This window comes from Anopheles marshallii, chromosome 2, assembly GCF_943734725.1.
Source record: "Anopheles marshallii chromosome 2, idAnoMarsDA_429_01, whole genome shotgun sequence".
Lineage (NCBI taxonomy): Eukaryota > Metazoa > Arthropoda > Insecta > Diptera > Culicidae > Anopheles > Anopheles marshallii.
The window spans coordinates 78,579,364-78,601,766 of NC_071326.1; the positions used below are offsets into that span (position 1 = coordinate 78,579,364).

At 47.5% G+C, this 22,403-nt stretch overlaps 4 protein-coding genes across 4 annotated transcripts in view; 2 read left to right on the forward strand and 2 right to left on the reverse strand.

Annotated features, from left to right (window-relative positions):
- Positions 1-9,831, forward strand: part of LOC128718629 (uncharacterized) — a 29,053-nt gene extending 19,222 nt beyond the window's left edge. Inside the window, exons 4-7 of the mRNA XM_053812250.1 lie at positions 3,545-3,746; positions 5,530-5,894; positions 5,957-6,548; positions 6,626-9,831. Of these exons, the coding sequence (XP_053668225.1) occupies positions 3,545-3,746; positions 5,530-5,894; positions 5,957-6,548; positions 6,626-9,831 (4,365 nt within the window). The remainder of the gene's footprint in view (positions 1-3,544; positions 3,747-5,529; positions 5,895-5,956; positions 6,549-6,625) is intronic.
- On the reverse strand, positions 3,795-4,505 carry LOC128706882 (uncharacterized). The gene is made up of 2 exons (XM_053801825.1): positions 4,213-4,505; positions 3,795-3,909 (listed from the first exon to the last, which is right to left on the reverse strand). Exons 1-2 carry the CDS (start codon positions 4,503-4,505, stop codon positions 3,795-3,797), a joined length of 408 nt encoding a protein of 135 aa, XP_053657800.1.
- A 1,350-nt stretch (positions 9,832-11,181) lies between the features above and the next one.
- On the forward strand, positions 11,182-12,298 carry LOC128718630 (tryptase beta-2-like). The gene is made up of 3 exons (XM_053812252.1): positions 11,182-11,186; positions 11,441-11,502; positions 11,571-12,298. The coding sequence occupies exons 1-3, from the start codon at positions 11,182-11,184 to the stop codon at positions 12,296-12,298; spliced, it is 795 nt and encodes a 264-aa protein (XP_053668227.1).
- Positions 12,299-13,027: 729 nt separating this feature from the next.
- On the reverse strand, positions 13,028-22,403 carry LOC128709026 (uncharacterized). The gene is made up of 3 exons (XM_053804010.1): positions 22,310-22,403; positions 13,282-13,625; positions 13,028-13,165 (listed from the first exon to the last, which is right to left on the reverse strand). Exons 1-3 carry the CDS (start codon positions 22,401-22,403, stop codon positions 13,028-13,030), a joined length of 576 nt encoding a protein of 191 aa, XP_053659985.1.

The following is a 22,403-nucleotide window of genomic DNA, read 5'->3' on the forward strand; positions in this document are numbered from 1 at the left end:
GGGGTAACACTCCCTTTCCGTGATAAAGCACAATCACTTACAACACTTCAGGTCGCCGGTAATACAGTGCGTTATCCCCACGATTGGATTCAACTATCGATCGAAATTTGTTTGCGAATGGTTCGATTTTTCGACCTCCTCAAGTGTACGGGGAAGGCCTTTTGGAGGAACAACTGGGACAGAGGAAAATCTCGATTTTTCCCCCCTGTTTCGGAGCGTTTTTTGTTTCCACACACAAACACCAGCTCTGCGGAACCGATCATCCTTTCGAACTAGAAAAAAAAACCTTTCCACCCTGGCTAGCCCTCAGATGGTCTCAGTTTGTTCTATTTTCAGTACATTACACTCGCGCCTCCTTCTTGCCTTTTGCATGTTCACTATGTGGACCAACAAACCATGCCGCCGCACCTTTTCCACCGACATTACTTCCTTTCGCATATTGGAGACTTCTCGTTGTTCCAGGTCGATTTTTTGTCCCCTCTGCTCTCCCATTCGACTGGCTAGTGTCTATTTTTCCTGTGGAATGAAATGCAGTGCAAAACATTTGAAGAAGCGTCAGTGGAACTTTGCCCTGCCCGCGCTGTGTGTGTGGAACGCACGAGAGGAAATACCGTGCGAGGGTTTAGTTGAGTTGCAGTTCAGAAGAAGCTGAAGGTGAATAGTTCGTGAAATCGAGACGTTTGTTTGTTGCTACTGTAACTGGTTTCGCTTTCTCCCTGCTTCATCCCTGCGAGGGTCACCCACTAGTGTACCTCCCCAGCACAAACCAGCAACTCTCGAAGTAGATTAAGGACCGGTGCAGAATTTTATGGCTTTTCGGAGGGCGGTGTGTTTTTGCTTGTTTATGGCGTTTTTTTTTTTGGGGCAGTGATGATGTGGGGCTCTCGATGCTTTTGTGATCGTGCTCTCCGGTAGAGATGTGATTGAATTTCGGAAAAAGCTAAAACTAAGCAAATAAAACATTTTAATGAGATCAAAGTTGACACATGCCTGGCTAGGGGTAAAAGATGTGTGAAATAATAAAACAAAACAGCTCAGAGTGAACAATCAGGGATTGTACATAAGAAGTAAATGATAAATAGAACTATAAATGGAAGTAAATGCAATCTATTGTTAAAGACGCAATTGGTACCTTAACTTAAGTAGGGCTTGACATATTATTTACACTTTGTACGTTGTGCTGTTTTTCATTGTTCAGTATTCATACCTTTATTTGTTATGTTTTTTATGATGTTTTTTTTGTTTTTTTTTTTTTAAATTTTTGTTTGTGTTTTTTTTTTGTTTTTAGCAGTTCGTTTGTTTGTTTTCTTCTGTTTTTGCATTTCTTTTTATTTTTTTTATTTTTTTCTATTGCCACACAGTATTATTTTGACGTTTGATGTTTATTAATTATTAGCAACTTGTTAATGTTTGCGTTTGGATTTCTACTTCTTTTAAACATTTCTCAACTTTCTCTTATTTTTTCATATTTCGCACTCAATTTGTTTCTTATTAAAATCGCTTCAATAGGTTTTTTTTTTCTTATTTCAAACCCTTATTAGTGCAAGCATGTGTGAGGTTTTGTTTTCCATCCCACCGAATATGTCGCGGGTGTGAAGTTTTCCGCCAGCAAAGATATTGTGTTTGATCCATTGTGCAAAAGACCGACCCTCCGTTTTGCGTTTTTTCTCCAACATTTTTGGCATTGCGCTCGCCAACCAGACCGCCTACGCGTCGTTCTCTGCCTGTTTGATTATATTCCTCGCACCGTATTTCCGTACACACTCAACCACCCCCGAGGTGCGTTTTCTTGTTACCATTCTGCGAATGTTATTTTGTTTTAGGACAAAAAGTGTGTCAAAATCAACTGGCTTGCTGGTGGGGCCCTCGCTTCGAATTGTGTGTTGTGTTTGCCTAACATTTTAACACACCGCAAACGGCCGAATCGACGGCTACCCCCAGAGCCCAAGCCCATTGACAGATTGTTGGGATGGGGGAGGAGGGAAATATTGCGTGCGCACGTCGAACTTGCCCATCCATTCCGGTACAGCAAGGAGTCAGTGAACTCAAACGAAGGGAGAAGGGTACCACGGTTTTATGTGTATGCGTGCGTGTATGCTAATTGATGCGGATTTTCGCAGTTTGTGTCATCTTTTATTTACTTTAATGTGTGCCTTTTTGTCAGCTCCAAGTGGAAACATTTTTTGAAGGACACGAGTGACGATAATCAAATGGAAAATTAATTTAATTCATCAAAGTGTTATTTTTATCTGTACATTGGATCTGGTATTGATGGATAAATTTAATAACTACCACATAAGAATAACAAATCCATTTTCAACCACGAAAAAAAGTACTGTATTCAATCTCGTCCTTACAATGTGCGTGTGTAACACCGGCTAAGTTTGTTTTCTTTTTTTTTCTCGCAAAACGCATCCAATTCCACCATTGTTGCGTGTTTACAAAACTACAGCCAAAATATGTTGCCATCTTGTAGTTGATATTAGCGATTTGCATTGATTGCGCGTTCGTTTGAAAAGGGGGCCGAGCATTTAGTAGTGTGCACTAATGTCTAAAATTAGATGAATTTATTTTTATTTAACACACTGAACAGCTTGTGAACCGAACCCGACGAACACACAGACAGGGGCGTTGTTAGTCCATGTAGCGAAACGATGCAAATCGGACGCGTTTCGTTCAATTGCTGCGCTCCGGGTGCCCTTTCCCGTTGAGTTTTTCTCAATTAATTTTGATTGTTCATTGGAGTGGATGCCGTTTTTGGAGCATCGTTAGGATTTTTTTTCGTTCGGTTTTTTATTTCTCTGCTATAAGCACTGGTAGCATCAAATAATCAATATGAATCCTGACATGTGTTGTAAAATTAAAGAAAAATAATTTGTGACCTCTGTGTTTAAGCTGTTGAATAAATTATTACCGTACATGGCATTGTACCGAACTATTATATAGACGAGATTTATTAAAATACGAACTATTTTATAGACGTGGCTCCAATAATTAAGAAACCAGTAACACCTTCGTGAAGAAAATGAGTTATGAACTGATAGAATAAATATTCTGTTTTGTCGACCTATTGTGGAGTAGCTCACTCAAAATAGCGCCCATTGTGGAAACTGTGTCTTGGGTGATGCGCACAACGATGTTCCGCTATCCTCCGCTAGAGGGCGCGCATCACGTTCGAATAATACTGTGACAAACTGAGCTACTGTTGTGAACAAAACCACGTTCATATTTATGTTATGTTTAATTTGGAAATGTATTTGATTTTTATTATGATTAGTTTACTTAATTGAAGTTCAGAAAGCTAAATGATTTATCGTTTTAAGTATAGATTTATTAATTTTAAAAATAACATTTAATCAGCTTTTAAAATCTCAGATTTTTTGTTTTAAATACATTTTGAAATCGTTTTGGAAGAAAATGTAAGTGACGTGTAATAAATGCTAGTTTTGTTTTGTTTTTTTTTTTCAAAGCCTAGATCTATTGTTACAACTTGTGCTTAAATGGATGTTACTAATGAATTCCTTAATCTTCTTCTGTTTTCCAGGACGAGGTACTTGCGATCTCCGACAAGGTGATACTGCGGGCAGAAGACCTCCTCAACTGGATCGATACCGAGCAGGAATGGAGCTGGGGTCTGCTAACGCTGTTCGACGAGTACAGTGCCAAGGATTGCCTCGGAATGACGCGACATCTCAGCAAGAACTCGTCGCTGGACTTTGGCGATGTCGATAAGGAGAAGCATTCGGGTTAGTTGATCGATCACACCGGCTAGTAATATTCACCGCACGCGGGACTTAAATCTCATTATCGTTCACGAAACCCATCTGCTCGATCGCGGTATCGTTGGTCGACTCGAACGCATTTTCCAGCAATTCGCAGCACACTTTTTCCCGATGATGGCAATCGCGGCTGCAAGCAAACAAAACAGGCAAAAAGAAGAAAACGAGAATTCATCAAGCGGAGAGGTAGAAGTGCGTAAATGTAGCACAAATCAATTAGCCGATCGCACGCTTGTGTGCCGGAAAGATAGGAGAACCGAAATGTGTATCGCGAAAGAATTTCACTGCCGGCTACGACGCGCACACGAGTATTTGTTGTTGGTGTGTTGTGACGGGCCCTGTGGCTATAAATACGAAGCACGTTTCGCTTCATGGATGATTTCATTTTGGCGATTCAGGGCAGGAAGCGTTCCTGTGTTCGGTACACACTCACTTCGATAGGTAGAAGATGTTGCGCGGTACGCGACACCGGTACCGCGGCATGCATTCACACCGTTTGCGCAACAGTATGTCCTCCTGGATGATCGTGCTGACCTCGTACAGATTCGGTCCGATCTTGTGTTCGCCGACCGATTTGTAGAACGTACGATGCCGCGGGAATGGTAGCTTTATGCCGGTGTAGATCATGCTAGCGTCAACGCCGGCACGGTAGTTCGGTTGGTTGTCACCGAGCAGGACGACGATCGAGAACGCCACCAGGGCGAGTAGTCCCCGTAAGGAAGCCATCCTCTACAGATGGACGTTTGGACGGGAGAACACACAAGACGGTCTTGCGGTCCTGTTTATTGGACGCGTACACTCTTACTGGCGCGACCGTTTTTTGCGTATCCAGAGCTACGCGACGACCCTTTACATGCGGTGTGTGGGACGTGTGTGCGTTTGCCGAAAACGCCAACGCTAACGCTGCTCACGAATTCCTCAACGCGCCAATATGTAGCTGTGGTCGTTATATTCTGCAAAACGTGCCGGGTGCTACGTAATGTTTTGCACCGTTTTCGGGTGTGTGTATGGTTGCTGCTATGGGCGGAGGAAGGCCACAACGTTGTATGTTGTGGCAACAAAACGTCCACGCCTGTATACACTGTCTACACTCGATCTCACACCGATAGCACTTCTATTACCGCCGCTCTCGCATGTACACTTTTAACTATGTTGGTGAAGAAATCGACACAACACTGTCTCTGGGGGCGAATTCGCGGCTATGTGGAATTCCTTTTTCCTGCAGTACTCTTTCACAGCTCACCGACAATCGAACATGATTTCATTGCGCCGTCATCTTCGCGAAACACGACCGGCCGTAAAAGAAGTCTTGCAATAACTGCGCTGATACCGAAAAAAAAACAACACCGTGGAATGGTTCTCCAAGAGCACACCCGAGTACGCGGGCCTGTTTGTGTGCGTGTGCTAATGTGGTTGACCTAATGCTTGATCAGCGAAAAACATGCCGGCAAATGTTTTTGAGTAGGACGGGCGGATGGAAGGCACGGTGCCAAAGGCATGTGTAGACACAAGGGGTGTTTATTTTACTTTACTACTGGTGCGAAGTGGTGATGTTGATGATGATGATGAGATAGCTATGCTGTTGGTAAATGAAGGTAACGAGTGCGGATGGAGGGTAACCGTTCTGGAAATGGGTTTGCAGATGGGACGATGAAGCCAAGATCTGACAAATTTATCGACAACATTGAGTTGAGGGAATGATAAACCTTGCTAACCTTGATCTGTTTGTAATTTTCTTGTTTCCCGATAGGTGAAAACATTGTCTCGAAAGTGGCAGTGTTAAGCTTTTCAAGGTATTGTCGTTACCGGGCGCTGCTGAAGCGCTTGGAAGGTGTTCAGCACGCGTGGCTACGAAATGCGCTGGTGGAAACGCTTGGCGGGTTTGTCGCGCCCGTCCCCAACATGCGGATTATGTTCTGCAAAGAAACGTTCGACTATCCAGAGCTGGAAACACACGAGCTGCTGTGCAATCATCTAGCGCCAAAGCTAAAGGGAAGGCCACGCGGCAAGCGAAAGAAAACGCTGTCCGACTCGTCACAGTACACCAAGAAGGAAGGCTGTACGGACGAGAGTGAATCAAACGAATCGGACATTTCGGACTATTCTTACAGCAAAGTAAGGAAAATGCACGTTTAAGCGGGTAGAACATGCTTACTAATATTTCTCATTTCTTTTAGGTGTCTCCCGGCAAGAAGGTTATCGATCTCCATCCTACCCCGCGCTACAATCCCCGACCATCGCGCGGATCCTCCCAAACGAAGCAGGAACCGATCAGTGTGGTTATTTCTGCGTCCGCCGGTACGGTCAAACCGGGCACCGGGAACCATCTATCCCAGCGCAATCGGTCCAAATCCACGTCCAAGTCGAAAACCTCCAAGAAGTCGAAATCAGCCACGAAAGCGGCACGCAAAGTGGGTCGTCCAGGCAGCGGCAAGAAATCGTCCTCCTCGTCCTCCAACTCATCCCTGGCAGCTGCCGGAGCTGGTGGCGAATCGGAGGAGGATGAAGAGGAGGGAGATGAGGACGGTGAGGATGGTGGGTCGTCGTCTGCGCGGGGCACATCGAAGGATCGTGACCGGGAAGATGAGGCGGACGAAGACGAGGAGGAGATGGACTACGAGGAGGACGAGGAAGAGGAAGATGATAATCTGTTCCGGGTGAACGAACGGATGAGTTCGTCCGAGCGTGAGTTCCTGCAGCGGTTGCAAGAATTCCTCGATCCACGGGCGCTCCAGTATGCGGACAGCCAGGCTGTTTCGCTGAAAAATGGTACGTTGATACTTTTACCGCAATAAAACAAACACAACACAGTTTATACTAACCTTGTTCTCTTTCCTCCCAAACAGTGAGCCTGTACGCGGTGTATGCGAAGGTGCAAAAGATCGGTGGCTACAGTGCGGTGACGGATAAGGAGGTGTGGAACCAACTGCTGCAAGGAACGGGTGCTGACAATGGAGTTCTTAGCCGGCGGAAGTACGAGAAGATTGTGCTGCCGTTCGAGAAACATTTGCGCGAGCTGGTCGCCGATCAAGATTCGGATTTGAAACGGAAAACGACGTTACTGCTGCTGGACGTAGACGAATTGGACAGTAAGCTTCGTTTGCTGCGCGATGTAAAGCTGGAGAAGCGTGATCCGGACAGTAAATCACTCGCGCTGATAGAGAACAACGGCAACGCTGGGTTGGATTACTCGGTAAAGCGGGAGCTGGTGGCGAAGGATGAGCTGTACGGGAAGTGTGGGCTTAAAGAGGACAGCAATGGATCCGGCGGTGGTGGTGGTAGTCCGAATGGTGGCGTACATCTCGGAATGTCCCCAGTATCGGTACCGCTGACGGTTATCGTTCGTCCAAATCTCGATGAAAAGGATCAAAAGTCGTCCCAGATACAGATCAAGCAACCGCACACGACGATCACGGTACACCAGACAACGATCCATCCGCACAATGCCAATCACCATCATCACACCAGCCAGCCAAATAGCAATCATCATCACCAACACGGTGCGATGAGTGGACAGAGTCCGCAGCACATCACGAACCAGATACAGATCACCAATCAGATCCAGATCCAACAGATCACGGTACAGTCGAATGATAAGAACGGACCTGGTAGTTTAACGGGAGCCGGCACCGGAAGCCCGAATGAATCTGCGGGACAGTTCAAGTATAGCTTCAAACAGGACAAATCGGGTCAAGAGCTGAACATCGAACCGGCCGCAACGACGCCGAAGTCAAGCTCCACCACAATCGCTTCAGGAGCTGGATCACCGTCCGAGGGTGCATCATCACTGAGTCTATTCCCGCTAAACCGACAGGGTACTGATCCGGATCTAACGATAAAGGAAGTTTCGGTGTGTCCAACCAGTGGAACCCTGTCCATCACGTCCAGTGCGTGCGTGCCAACCACACCCTCCAAGACGAGCTCGCTGCGACATGTGCGAATGAAGAATGATCGCAAGGGCGGTTCCGGTGGGATGCTAATGGATGCTGGAGGATTTATGGGTGCTAGTCAGAAGGAGAACATTCCACTGCTTGGTGGTGGTGTTGGATCGGCGAGTTTGTTCGGTGGCCAGAGTCTAACCACCATCACCCCGATTCCGGCTAACATGATGATGGCAGGAGGGTTTCTTGGCCATGGTGCTGTTGGGGGTTCGGGTGGCCGCTCTTCAATGGATCTGGAACACTCCGGCAAGCAGCAACAGCAGCAAACACCGGCAGCAACGGAAGTGATCGATCTGGTTGATAGTGATAACGAAAACGATAGTTTGCCGTCGGGAGGACCAGAATCGTCCGCCAACCGTAAGCAAGCAGGTCAGGCGATGCGTCCCATTCCCTCGCTGCTGCCCCCGATGAAGAAGCGCAAGCTGGATATTTTACGCGAGGGTGGTCTCGAGGTAACACCGATCTCAAACGGGGCCAGTATCTTCTCGAGTCTCGGCAAAAGTACGGGACCTCCAAATCCGATGCGTATCAACATCACTGCCGAACTGAACACGACCCCACCACGGCCAGAGGTAGCGAAACGGAACGATCAGCCACGCAAATGCATTCCGACTCCACTCGAGTTCCAGACGCACTGTATGTACACACGCACCGAAAAGATATTCGGCGATCCGAAGGAGCTGGTACCGCCGCGTGCACCCATACCCGCACCGGATCTGCTCGATTTGACCGGCCGCATGGGCATGGGTATGGTGGGTGTAGATAGCATTGCCAACCTTTCCGGCAAAAGCCAACCATCGCTGCCCGGTATGGATTTCTCCGCTGGGGGTAATGTGCGTCAGAATGCCCGCACAGGACCGGCTTCCCGGACGGCACCTAGCCTGCAGATTACGTTGGTGCCAGGGCCTTCTAATAATCACACCAACGCTGGTGGTGTTCCCGGTCTTCCACCACCAATGATGACCCCGCTGAATATTCCCGTACCGGTGCCAAGTCAGCAGACAGCAGCGTCATCCTCCTCCATGGGACACAAGAAATCGAAAGCGTATGAAATTGTGCCATTACGAGACGGCGCTGGTGGTGTTACAGCTCCAATGAAGGAACCGAGTCCCAAGGTAACGATCGGTCCATCGTCTTCGTCGTCCTCTTCGTCCAGTTCCACGAACGGTACCATCATTCCGCCACCACCACCACCGTCCGCCAGCCAGCTGGGACTGATGGGTGCTGCTGCCGCATCGCCAAACAACCTGCTTGAAACGCTTGCCAACCTGCAGAAGGTGAACCCGGTACTGATGGCCAGCATACTGTCCTCGTCCGGCATCTCGAAGTCATCCATACCGGGACTAACGCAGCTTCTCGGTACGCTTGCCGATCAATCGCCGCTAGCACCACCGACCGCGAAGAAGACGCAACGGCGACGATCCAACTCACAGGCGGCGGCCGCAGCCGCAGCAGCTGCTGCAGCCAGTTCCGTTCCAAACGCGCCACCACCCAACGTTCCATCGGCCGGTACGGGTGGTGTTCCACCCGGCAACGTCCCTTCGCTGCCACCGTTCCCGATGCCCCCGGGAAATTTGAACATAATGCCACCAGGCATGCTACAATCCAACTCGCCATCCCCACAACATCATCCACCGCAGGCTGATTCACCCACGTCCGCCAACCATCCGCTCAGCCAGCAGATCAAGCTGCTCCAGCAGGTACAGCTCCAGCAGCAGCAAAAGTTCTTCCAGCAGAAAGCATCGGAGGAACAGCAGAAGCTGCAAATGTACCAGCAGTACGCCCAGAAGCAACAACCCTCCCCGAGCCAGGGTTCTCCCGTGTCTCCGGTTTCGACCGTTGGCGCCGGTTCACCCTTGCCGGGAACACCGCCCCTGGCAATGCCACCTTCCCCCGTGTCGGTACCGCGCATTCCGGTCGTACCACCACCGTCCGCCGGTGTACTGGCGGGGCTTCCGCCCGGTGCTGGAGCCGCTTTTCCACCCCCGTTCGATCCCATCTACCTGCCGCTGTACGCCAATCCGGGCCTCTACCTGCAAAGCCTGCCACCGGAACAGTTGCTGCAGCTGTATAAAAACCTCCCGCAGGGCATTCCAATCACCAAGAGCTAGTCGGCCCGGGCGTCCTCCTCGTCGGGCAGTAGCGATCGTGGGAGTCCCGCGATTCGTGCTGGTGAACTGTAGAAAGAGGGAGCGGAAGAAGCTGTGTTATCCATTGCGCCCTCACTTCTTTTTGACCATTTTGTGTTCCTTAGACGAAAGGTGGACGTGGCCGGCGTTAAACCCGGCGATTCCGGGTGTGATGATTGTTTTCATATGTGCGAGTTTTTGTGCGTGGGTTCCTCCATGATTCATCAACCCCAGGTCCAGGATGGTGCATATTGGTTTTGTTTTCTTATTTTACGTTTATGTTTTTGTGTTCGCCACCGCCCTTCCCACAATGGGGAGACTAGGTCAAGAGGGTTCGTTTGAGTTATTTGTTATTTAGGTAAAATTTTAATAAGGAAAATGGTTGTTTAGTTTTTTTTTTCGTTTGTCGTCCTCTAAATAGTAGAAGAAGGTGAATAACCACTGTGTATTGCAATATAAATGCAATACGCGAGAGTAGGGTGACAAATTCGTCATTCCGTTTGCTTTATACGTGGAAGAAATGGCAGGAATGTCTTTTTGTAAACAATGTAACAAATCAAACTAGTAGAGAAGAACAATTGCATTAATGTAGTAGTGAAATCTGATAAATTACGGAATAATTACGTTCGTGTTAGGGGATAGAGGATAAGGACGAATTCGCTTGCTCACGAGACGGTGACAAGCTGCTGCTAGGGTCGCCAATTAAATAGTACTAGAAATGGAAGCTGTAAAATGGTGATTAAGCAAGGATGGGGACGTTAGAAAAAAAAACACTCACCATACACACCATAACGATATGGAAATAGTTTTTTTTTTGCTCGTGAAAGTAAAACAGTACGAAAGGACACGTTGACACACACAGCCACAACTACTAGGCAGAAAAAACAGAAAAGAAGAAATTGAGCCAAAAGACGCATTCGTTTCCCGGCGTGGGGGTGTAGTTTGTAGCGTATCCGTTTGTCATATTGTACGAATTGGATCCATGATACTATGACATATGACAAAAGCCATATAAACTAATGCAATATAGTAATCTTTCTCTTCTCCTTAGCCCCCTATTTCCATAACAAGAGTACGTACATACCGGAGGAGAGCCTGTAGAGCGGGCAGATTCGAATTCGTTCGGTGTGTAGAAAACGCATAAGAGACAAACCAGAACAAACAAAAAAAAAAAACAACTCGAAACACTCGGTGTGTGTGTGTGTGTGGCGTTACAATAACAGAAAGCTAACATGGATATGCAAGATAGATAACGGATATTGTTAACAGATTCGCGGTAGATGGCTAAATACCAGTACCGGCCAATCGGCAGCAAAGCTCGTTTTGCTAATAATGGGGTAGGGAAAATAAGACCCTCTCCAAATCAAGCGTAACCGAGCCAAACGGGGGTAAATAAAGAAGAACAGCAACAAAAAAACACACAGTAATAAGCAAACGTATAACAAACATGCGAAGAAGTGTTAATTAATAATTAAGAGGTTATTAAGAAATGTTGAGAACATACGTTTAATTAGATTTTTAGTTTGGATTCTTTCGTTTTTTTTCTATAAAGCTTGTAAAGGTTGGTTGGTTTCGAATATCGGACCTTCAGTATGGTTGCTGCCGTATATGCGCTAGCATTGTTGAGTAATCTCGCCCTGGTCAGGTGTATATGTAGATACGTTTAAAGTACTTAAACCTCGCAATAGTTTTTTTTAATGTTTATTCTCGTTTATTTGTAGACCTTGATCCGGAAGTGGCCGTCGGTGGAGATGCGCCGGAATATCGGTACCCTTACATGGTGCAGTTGCAACAGCTTATGGTTGTTAGCTACGTACACCATTGCGGTGGTTCGCTGCTAACGGCGAGCTACATTCTTACGGCAGCGCACTGTGCCACAGTGTCCTTAAAGCTGCAAGCTCTAACCGGTACAGTGTGGCGAAATTCAAATGCTGAAGGTCAACGAAGAAATGTCACACGGATGGTGGCACACAGACGATACGTACAGGATGGTACTACTGGACCACATGATATTGCACTAGCCATGGTAGAGGACCCGTTCCTAGTGGACGGTGTTCAGGTGGCTATCATTCCACTGCTACCAGCTTATTACGACCACCCGTTTAAAGCGGATGTGATCGGATTTGGTAAGATCGACCACGATGATACGCTTCCCGAACGGTTGCGCGTGGTGCAGTGCAGTCTTCATCCACCGCACGAATGCGAACGGCATGCGGATCTGGGTGCGTTCTGTGTTGGAAGTCCGGGTGCGACCGCCTGTCAGGGTGATTCCGGTGGTCCCGTCGTGGGTACGATCGATGGTATTGATTGGTTGGTTGGGTTGGTTTCCCACGGCATGCGGGTGTGCGGTGCGGGACCAATCGTTTGTACGGATGTAAACTTTTATGGCGATTGGATACGGGAAGCCGTACATAATCTCACTTTCGGCAGTGAAAAGTCAAACGGTTAACGTGTATTTAAAAACAGTTCTTTAAATATAAATTTATTGTAACAATTGTATTTATAAGTGTAAATTACATTACAATCGCGGATTGTTCAATTGTTGATCGATAACCTATCGTACCTCGTTGCTATTAATTGTCAAAGCATGCAGTTCGACAGCAGCAACAATTGAATTTAAATGGAATGAAAAACAAAAAAGCTCAATACACAAGGGACGACAACACATTGAACGTTACCCTGTAAGCCCACCACTAACGTAATTAACCGCATGCGGAATGCTTCACCGAGCAGGATATAAATTAAATAAAGCAATGCACGAGAGCATCGTTTGGGAGGAAAAAAATAACATGACGGCCCTGATCAACTTCAAACAGAAATTTGGAATTCGTTTCCCATTTTTTCCCTCCTATTAATAGGCCCCTAACTAGGTCTCTAACTATGTTCCAATGTTACTTTACCGATTTATTTTTGTTTGAGGTTTGATTACCGGGTTGCGGTATAAAATATTGACAGACCCAGGCAACAACGTTTCGTTGGAGCGAAAGTGTGCAATTAATGTTCAACCGTGTTTGAAATGCAAAAAACTACTAATAGATAGAGAGAACATTAGAAGAGAAAGAGAGAGAGAGCTATTGGTAACCACACACTGTTGTGCACATTATTTATCAACATTATAGCACACCGATTCTTTCCTTGTTTTGTTGCCCTTTTTATATGTCCACGCACTGTTCCGCGTTCAGATGAATGAATATCGTGGTGGACTTTTTGTGGATCGTTGCACCGTCCCTTCCGCTATCGTCGGGTCGGGTTTGATACCGGTCCCCGGTTGCATTGTTCCCACCCTGGATGGTTCGTTTAATTTGGATGCTGTATGCTGTTGAGCGGGAAGGAAAGAGAAAACCGAAACGGTACGCCACACGGTGTCCACGTTAATTAGGTTAATTATTTGGAATACAATTTATCACCACACACCCAAACATCGTTACGTACCAGCCCGTACGGTGTGGTTGGGGTGTTGTTTTTCGACCCCACCACACCATTATCCTTGGACGAGTCGGTGGTGACCGGTGCCGCCGGGCCGGAAGAATGATGGACGCGTGTCAGGGCAAACTTTTGCTGCTCGTACGTGCGTCGCATCGCGAGTGCCCGATTTCGCTGCCATCGGAAGTAGATGAAGGTGGCAAGACCGATGAACAGGAGCGTCACGAGCAGGATCAGCAGGATCAGGTTGTTGTTGGTAGTGAGCATAAAGACGGGCAGACAACCGACCAGAAGCAGCAATATAATGGCCAGGGCAAAGAAGATGCCCGCCTTGTAGCAACCGTAGCGTTTCTCTGAGAAGAAGATGGATAAGGTGGGGGTGGGGGGGGGGGAGTAGAAAATTAGGTCACAATTAAATGGCAGAAAGGAATAGATCGGTTTTTTGGTGAGAATTGGCACAACGAATGAGCACGATGTGGTGTGTAACGGCTTTATTGGCTTTGTGCAACTTTGCAACTGACAGTTGTCACGAACGGTCTGATAGAGCAGTGGCAGAACGTGACCACAGGTGCATTTTTGATTGTGGAATAGTAGAAAGATGCTCGTAACAGCTTCAATATGGTTGTTCTAATAGACGAAAGATACGTTTATTTCCAAGTTTTATTCTTCATTAAGCTAAAGTTTTCTATTTGCAGGCGGGTTTACGGGTAATCATAACCTTGCTTCTCGGTCAGCTCCAATAAGTCTAGCTGCGTCTGGATGTAATCAAGTGTCTCGAACAGCTCAAACCGTCCTTCGTAGAGTTGTTTCACCGCCAGCAACGTACGAACTGCCTCAATGAAGTATCTCTGATCAAGCCCAACCGATGGATTGTAGCGCTGCTTTACTTCGTCGATCATGCGGGATCTATCGGCGGGATCAAACTCTGCGGCGAGCCCGGCCACCCCGGACAATTCTTCGATGACTAGAAGAAACTGGTCCAACTCGTTTGCAATTAGAGCCACGATCGCATCAGAAATGTGTGGGACATCAGCTTCAGTGCTGTTAAAGTCTACATGATCCTCGGAGGTAGATAATACAATGCTTCTACCAGTATCTTCATCATCGGTAATGCTTAATGGTTGAAGAATTCCATCTTCAGTGCTGTTTTCTAGGTGAGTTATATTAAGATCCTCTCCTCTTTCTTTGATTTCGTCTGAATGTTCGTTGTCCACTGCCGTATCTTCGTAGGATGACTCATAATCGTGAAGAATTCGTTGCGAGGAACCTTCCTGTATCCCACTGTACTGCAGAACGTTATCTGGAAATACTTCCACACTCAATCGCTTTTGGTATTCGAAAGACTTCACCTCAACCTCAATAGCTTGACTATTTTTCCACGCTCTCTTCATATCTCGCTCGAGATCTTCGATGAATTCGCTGCTATCTTCACCAACATGAGACTTCTTCAGCTTCCAGAGTCGGCGCAATGTGCGAATTAGTACAGGGGCAAGCAGTCGATAATCATTCGCAAGATGTACCTGCAGTTCATTCGGGACAGTTCCAACGGCCCCGATGCGGGACAGCTCTTCAAATCCATTCTCTTTGCGAAGTTTACGTTCCAAACGATCAAGAAGCTCCTTGGTGGTAATTCGTTCGAGGGCACTCTTGAACACGGGACTCCCAAAGGCCCACGGCCGTCGATAAGCGCGGATAACCTTCGCGAGGTAGTACAGCTCGAGTAGAACCTTTCTTTCGTTTCGTTTTCGCGTGAGTGTTCTTGCTTCATCCTCTGATGTCACTTCGTACCTCGAGTTATGAACATCAGTCTCACTTGGGTCGATCGCTGATTGTATGATCACTTCTCGCTTTCCACGTGAAATTATGTATCCTTCTATTGCGGGGTGTATTAAAACGAAGCACAGCAAGAGGTAAGATGTTCTCATTTTGACGATCTTTAGAAAACTAATGCATCTGCAGGACAAGGCTTAACCGCAGACTCATAACCCAACAGGTAGAGGAGCTAATGTGCTCATAAAATGAAGATTACCCTTGTGCGTCCGTTCCTTCGATATACCTGAAATCGGCTCGTTCTCGTTACCTAAAAAGTCGTTACAGAGAGTCGTTGCTGCTGTAAGTTATTTATTTGTACCTTTGTTTCGGTTACAAGATTGGCATTCTTTATTACAATACGATGTGTTTTTGCTATATACATGACTCGAACGCTAAGACACAAAAACCTTTTCCACTAGCGTCCCAACCCACTTCCAAAAGTTGCGCTTCACATCCGGAAAACCGTCTATACGCGGTACGCGCCTTACCACCGTCTCATCCTTAGCGTTCGGAGTCGGCTTTACTATCGCTTTTTAAATCGTCATTCACTTCCGGAGCGGGCGTGCCGTCGTCCCCTGCAACCACGTCCTCCTGTGGTGCGTTTCGGAGAGTGTCCTCCGCCGCTGCACCATTCACGCCATAATAGCGTGCGAAATAATCATCCTCGTTCGGGGCCACCGCTTCATTCGGTGCTAGCTTCTCTTCTCGTGCTTCACTCTCCAGCTGCGACTGCAGGAACTCCAGGGCGGCGAGCAGATCGATCCGACCGCGACTGAGTTCCTTGATGTTGAGCAGCTTGAACATCGCCTTCACGAGATCCCGTTGATCCAGCCCGATCGTAGGCGAGAAGCCCTGGTTCACCCAACCGATCATACGCGTCCGGTCGGCACGGTCGAACTCCTCCGAAATGCCATCCACGCCCGATATTTCCTCCAGCAGCAGCAGGAATTTATCCAGCTCGATGGCGATCAGCTCTCGGGCGGCCCGTTCGATCTGCTCGTTCAGTACCGTTGCGGACGGTGGTACCTCGGACACCGTCGTCGTTTGCTGTATAATTACCACCGGGACTTGCGGTTGCTGCTGTTGAGCATGTTGCGGCCTTCTGCGGTTGGTATTGCGACGACCCTCATCGTCATTCGCCGGTGCATTTGCGTACTGTTGCGCGTTGAAGTCGTAGGGAGGTGTTTCGGTTGTAGCGACAAGCGCTCCAAGCACCATATCCTCTGCGATGTCTTCCGGGACGTCGGGTGCCGTTTCGTCGTCGCCCTTGTCCCAAGGCGTTTCCGTCTCTGCATCAACGCTATCCTCGCTGTTGTCTATGAGTGCTCCAAATACCATATCTTCTGGAATGTCATGTTCAGGGTTTGCCTCCGACGATTGTTCCGTATCGATGAGAGGAAGATCTGTAGCACCTTCGAACCCCGACTCTTCATTCTCTTCCAGATCACCGCTCACAAACTGTCCCACAACCATATCCTCCGGAATATCTCCCTCGCCATCTGAGTCAGATTCCTCCGGTAGCTCAAAGTTAACCAACGGAGCAAGCGTTACCTCCTCGCCAACATGAACTTCCGCTTCCTGGACGGAAAGATGCTCCGGTTCTTCGTGTTTGTCACTCACCGATTCAAACACCATATCTTCGGGAATATGCTGCACACTCTCTAGCACAACTTCCGGTTCCAGCTCGTCCAGCGGTATCTCCTCCTGATCATCAATTAAGTTTACCGGCTCATGTTCGTCTAGCGCTGTGCTCTCCGTATCGTCAATCTCGGTGACATCTCCCGCACCCGTTGGACCATAAACACTTTCCCACAGCGACGACGATGGTTTGTACCCCGGGAATAGGCTGTAGTACGTTTCGGAATCGAAAGTATGCGGGCGCGGTCCCCACTGGATGGTGTGCGGTTCCCATGCCGGTTCCTTCACATCGGCCCACTGATATCCTTGATCAAGATCATTCTCACTCGCTTCCACTGGTTCAATCGGTAGCTGATGAACTTCTACTGGTTCCGGTGCTGCATGGCCCACTTCCACCTCGTTGTTTTCGTAATATACCGGAGCTTTATGCTTTTCCGGTACGACCACAGCTACCACTCCGTCGCCTTTTATGCTTTTCACAGCCTGCTGCAAACTTTGCCACTCGCGTTGCTGATCACGCAGCAGCTCTCCAATCACGTCTTCCTTGTCGCTAATGTCCAACCCTCCTGTGCGGTGCTTTAGAGCCAAAATTTTACGCAACGTTCGCACCACGATTGGGGCCAGCAGTCGGTAATCGTTCGCCAGCTGGACATGCATCCGATCCGGTACGGTTCCATCGGATCCGATGCGGGACAGCTCTTCAAACCCGTTCTCTTTGCGAAGCTTACGCTCCAGCTGTTCGAGGAGCTCCGGGTTGGTAATTCGCTCGAGGGCGCTCTTGAACACGGGACTCCCAAAGGCCCACGGCCGTCGATAAGCGCGGATAACCTTCGCGAGGTAATACAGCTCGAGTAGAACCTTTCTTTCGTCTCGTTTGCGCGTCAATGTTCTGGCCGCATCTTCATCGTCCGATGTCACCTCGTACCACGCATTAGAAACATCAGCCTCACTTGGGTCGATCGATTGTATGATCACTTCGCGTTTGGGACGCGACAAAACGTATCCTTCGGCACTGGATGCGGCGCACAGGCACCAAAGCACAACGGTAAAAAGCTTCATCGTGAAGCAACACAGCACCGCACAAGACGCTTGACAACGAACTAAAGCAAACGTATAGTTAGAGCCTTCATTTATACCGAACTTAGGGGGCTGTTGTACCTGGTGGAAACATCCTTTGCTGTCTCTGTCCAGAAGATGTCTACCGGCAGCAGCGTGTATATTAGCAGGTAAATATTGTCTAGCATTATTCTTAAATAGCAGTAGAAGAGGTAACGCCTTCATTCGACCGAAAATGTTTTCTGTCTCGTTGAAACCTCAAGAAGTACCCGAACATTCGTTTTTCCCCGTGCCTCTATTATGGCAGCTTGAATAAAGCCTGTAGAGCAGGGACATTGTTTTTTTCCCATTCTGGGTACTCCCCAGGTTGATTACATCTCTTGGTAGCCAACATAATAGACTAATGTTCTAATGCATCTTTCGATCATGAACATCACAGGGCCACACAAAACACAGCCACAGTGAAAAGATGCACGTTACATTAATTAAAACCGAATGCACTCACGCTGTGGATGCATGCACTGGATGTGTCTTTGTTCCAGAAACTCTCCCCCCCCCCATTTATCGAAAGGTCGTCCAATTTTCATCCTTCGGCTTGTGCGGCTCCAGCAACAGCCAACGTTCGTCCGGCCGGGGACACACCGGACTAATTAAAACCTATATTTTCTGCTGACCGAATTCAACCGAACCGAACGTGGCGTTCCATCCTGTAATCAGTAGAATAAAAAGCTGAGCTCTACCAGGCATGATCGTGGGTGGGAATGGGGGGGAAGAGTGCTAAATTACAGGCCTCTCTTCTACCCACCGGTCCAATTTGTGCCACACTTGCCATTGAGTTTCCGGAGCAGCTATCTTCGGCTGCCCCTGTGACATCCGGTGTTTGGCGGATGGAACGGCGGTATCCGGGCACACGAAATTTATTCTTTTCAATATCATCCTCACGCAAAAAAAGGAACCTCACAAACCCCACAACCTCGGGAACGATGGACAGTCGTTTCGGAGCGATTTTGTAACATGTTTCGACAAATGTTCCCGCGCCACCTATGGAAAGCGGACGACGGCGAGACGGTTTGTTGGAGCTCGGGTTGAGCAGAAGGAAAAACTACACCGCCATCCAAAAGCAGGTTAAAGTTCGCCAGTTTCGGAAGCCCTCGGACATTTCGGGTTCTGCCTTAAAGGGTCGGTTTTTATTGTGCACCGCTTTTGTCGCCGACAGCTCCGACGACATCACGTGGACAACGTGGACGAACTTTTAATTACAGTCCTGCCGGCCGGGAGTACAAAAGGAGGCCGGAAAATGCTGGAAGATAGCGACACGTGGCACACACCCCCCCAACGGTCGGATGGGAGCAAAGCAAAGCACCACTGTCGGTCACAGTTGCGTCACGCTTTTGGTTTGGTGGTGGCTGTACTTTGACGACATGCTGCTGTCGTTGGCGAGTTCCCGTGTTCATCGTGTCTCGCAAAGTCAAAGGATAAGCGGGAGGTTAATTTGCGAGAAGAAGACGAACAAAAAACCCACACACACACACACACACACACAAGCAGAGTGTCCATTCCCGAATCTGCCTGCCGGTGCCGGTTTTGGTCATTTTCCTTTGGTCGCTTTTCCGTCCATTTTCTCATCAATTTTCTTGTCCGTCTGGCTTGCGAACGTACACAACTTATCATACGGCAAGCGAGATACAAACTTTTTTTTTGCTTTACGGACAAATGCCACAAAAGAAAAGCAATGTTGGTGCAGCAACTGTTGATATGTCACGGGTTATGTGCATTTGTTTCTTTTTGCCGCTGCTGGGTACGGAACGGGCGGGTGGATGGTGGAGGCTCTCATCATCCACCGATTGGATGGATTAATTAGTGACGACGGGTGAGAACATCTCATTGATTGCTGTTAAACAGCATGACAAAACGGGCACGAAAAGATGAAATTGGACAACTTTTTGTAATGCACAAAATAGACAAAGGTTGTTTTTATGTGCAGCAAATTGGAGCTAAACTGAATTGGCTGTCAGATGAAATATAATTGCTTTCTGAAGCGAGTATTAAAAACAGAGGGATGAGTTGTTGTTTATAATTCTTATCAACACGAGAACATTCATAAATAATTTATTCTAAGTATAAAAGAGCGTCACCCATATTTTGGTGACGAGAGCCATTGGAAATTGTCTGCGTCGCCCAAATTTGGGTTTGCTCAAAAGTGACCCAAGAGTGCGTCCCGAGTCGTTAGCTTACGATCGTTGTGCTAGAGTAGCTCATAATGCACAAGCTCTAATTAATCCCACCCACAGACATTAGGTTGAAAGCTGTATAAGAGAACTTGAAGTAGGTCCTATGTTAAACGAACTCTCAAATATACTACAAATTAGGAGTTTAAAACCAATAAGGATCGATTCCTCCATATTAGGGACCGATGCCTGTGAATGCTGTGGAACGCCGATTATCCGTGCACATCAGTACTAGGCCCGCTGACCGGAAAACTGGATTTCACGGATAAAAGAAACATCTTCATTTTGTGATTAATATTACTGCAAACATGTACGATCAGTAGGGCTTGCGCATAGATACAAATAAATAAACCAGAAATAAAATGTAATAAATAAAAGCATCCGTAGAGTAGCTCATAATACACAACCCTTAGTTAGTCCCACCAAGTGCACAACTTTATTTTGCAGACCCGTTTATTCATATTGGTAATTGCATTATTTGTAGAGATTTTTTTTATGGTAGTCCTAATTTGCTATACTAAAATATCAGGCATGACCTATAAAGAAGTTATATTTAGAGTCTAGTTGAAGATTTCTAACGAGTATTTAGGGGAATGATAGATTTATTCGGTACTGTTTGGATTCTTTTTAATACTTTGTTTTCAACACGTTTTATACCAATTGAGATTCCTACATTTTAAATGTTTCTCCTACAAAAATCATACATTTTAAATGTTTCTAATATGTTTAGTACAATTTTAGTACAAAAAAATATCCAAATAAATAATTCATCTAGCAAACATGAATGCTTTACTAGATCGATGCACTTTAAACACGATCGAGAATGGTCTCGAGTCGGGGTTTGGCTAATTAAGAAACATAACCAACCTGTCCTGTAAACGTCCCTAAACATCCCTGAACGAATGTTTCGCCGGACAACACCGTCGGTCGGTAGCGAAATTTCGATTTAACGCTCGCTTGCCCCCGGGCCCCGGGCAACGAATGGTGCAATGTCGCGAATTTGCATTCCCTGCGAACCCCCGTCGCGGGTCGTCCGCCTGTCGACCGGACCGTTTTGATCACAATATGTAGACGTCGCAGCGTTGGGAGAAAATCGTCATCATAAAAGCAACAGTCACCATCACCCTGTCCCAGCTGCTAGGTGACCGACTTACTGGACTGGACCCATACGACCCAGGGAGAAGGCAAAACCGTTTTGCCGCGCTTGTTGACGGTGCATCGGCATTAATTTCGGTGCACAGCGCGGCAACACATGTTCGTAACGGTGTAACGATGGTTTGAAGGGGGGAGGGACCGAGCAGAGAGTGTCGTCTTGTAGAGTAGTTTTGCCACGACCTTACATTCGGAGCCGGAGCTGCCGTTTCCGGCCGTACACCCGGGGAGGTACTTCTACATGCGGGAACATGAACCTCGCTGAACAGTGCCACATGGCCACCGCGATATTGGGATGTTTGAGCGAGGGACGGCTGATGGGAGTTGGGTGTGTTTCGGAGTGGTCCACCCAATTCGCGGACCGTACGGTACGGTGCGAAATGGAATTTATTGGATAACGAGTATCGGTTTATGCCGGCGGTAGAGTGATGTTTGGTGAGGTTAGGTTTAACAAGTTTCTAATCAGTCCGGACCGTGGTGGGATGGCTTTTTATTGGTGCTGAGGCCAGTCCTGACAGTGTCCATTACACACGAACGACTCGAACTCTCGATAGCTATTCCACGATCCACCCTGAAGGCACCGGCAGTGTTTTACTTCGTGGAATTATTTAACATCAAAGTAAGCTTGAAACGAAGTTGCCTTTCATTGGCAACCGTAAAACAAGCGTGCCGGTAAAATGTTGTAGCAATAACATAAAAAAATACGGAGGTTAAATTAATGTCCGGAGTCACTCAGCCTTGAGTACCTGTCGAGCAATTGACGGTTGTGTAACACATTCTTCGTGCTCCGATCAGGTTTGGAACCGGTGGGGATAATATTTTCACTCTCGTCACGTTTTACTAACCACCCAAAAAAAAAAAACCTTCTCCTCGCTGTGATACAAAGAAAGGTTGCAAAACAAAAAGAACTCTGCTGTCCAAACGAACTGCGACAGCACGAAGGTGCAACAATTCGCTGTGCCAGCAGAAAGATAATCTTTGCATCTCAGCGACCAGTACAGCGAAAGCGCCGCTCATTCATCGAAGTCATCGATGAGGATGCAAAGTGCTCGTTTGCAAATCGCACTGTGTGTTTGGTGCCATGTCCAATGCCCGTTGCCTCGGAGACAAGCGGCCAACGGTGTGACACTGGTTCGATTATTACACTGTACCTGTTACGTGGGTATTGCTGTCCGGTCCGGTGGAACTTCCGCTACCGTGGTCGGCTCGCCCGGCAAAGGAACAACAGGACACCGGGCAGGGCAT

Excerpts from the sequence above, each read along its gene's own strand:
- LOC128706882 (XM_053801825.1), bottom strand. The coding sequence starts at position 4,505 with ATGGCTTCCTTACGGGGACTACTCGCCCTGGTGGCGTTCTCGATCGTC. Across the intron at positions 3,910-4,212 it reads AACATCTTCTACCTATCGAA|CCGCGATTGCCATCATCGGG; the intron begins GTGAGTGTGTAC and ends GTTTGCTTGCAG.
- LOC128718630 (XM_053812252.1), top strand. Across the intron at positions 11,503-11,570 it reads CGCCCTGGTCAGGTGTATAT|ACCTTGATCCGGAAGTGGCC; the intron begins GTAGATACGTTT and ends GTTTATTTGTAG.
- LOC128709026 (XM_053804010.1), bottom strand. The coding sequence starts at position 22,403 with ATGCCCTGCCCGGTGTCCTGTTGTTCCTTTGCCGGGCGAGCCGACCAC. Across the intron at positions 13,626-22,309 it reads CAGCAATACCCACGTAACAG|AGAAACGCTACGGTTGCTAC; the intron begins GTACAGTGTAAT and ends TCTTCTTCTCAG. Across the intron at positions 13,166-13,281 it reads CAACCACACCGTACGGGCTG|CATACAGCATCCAAATTAAA; the intron begins GTACGTAACGAT and ends CCCGCTCAACAG.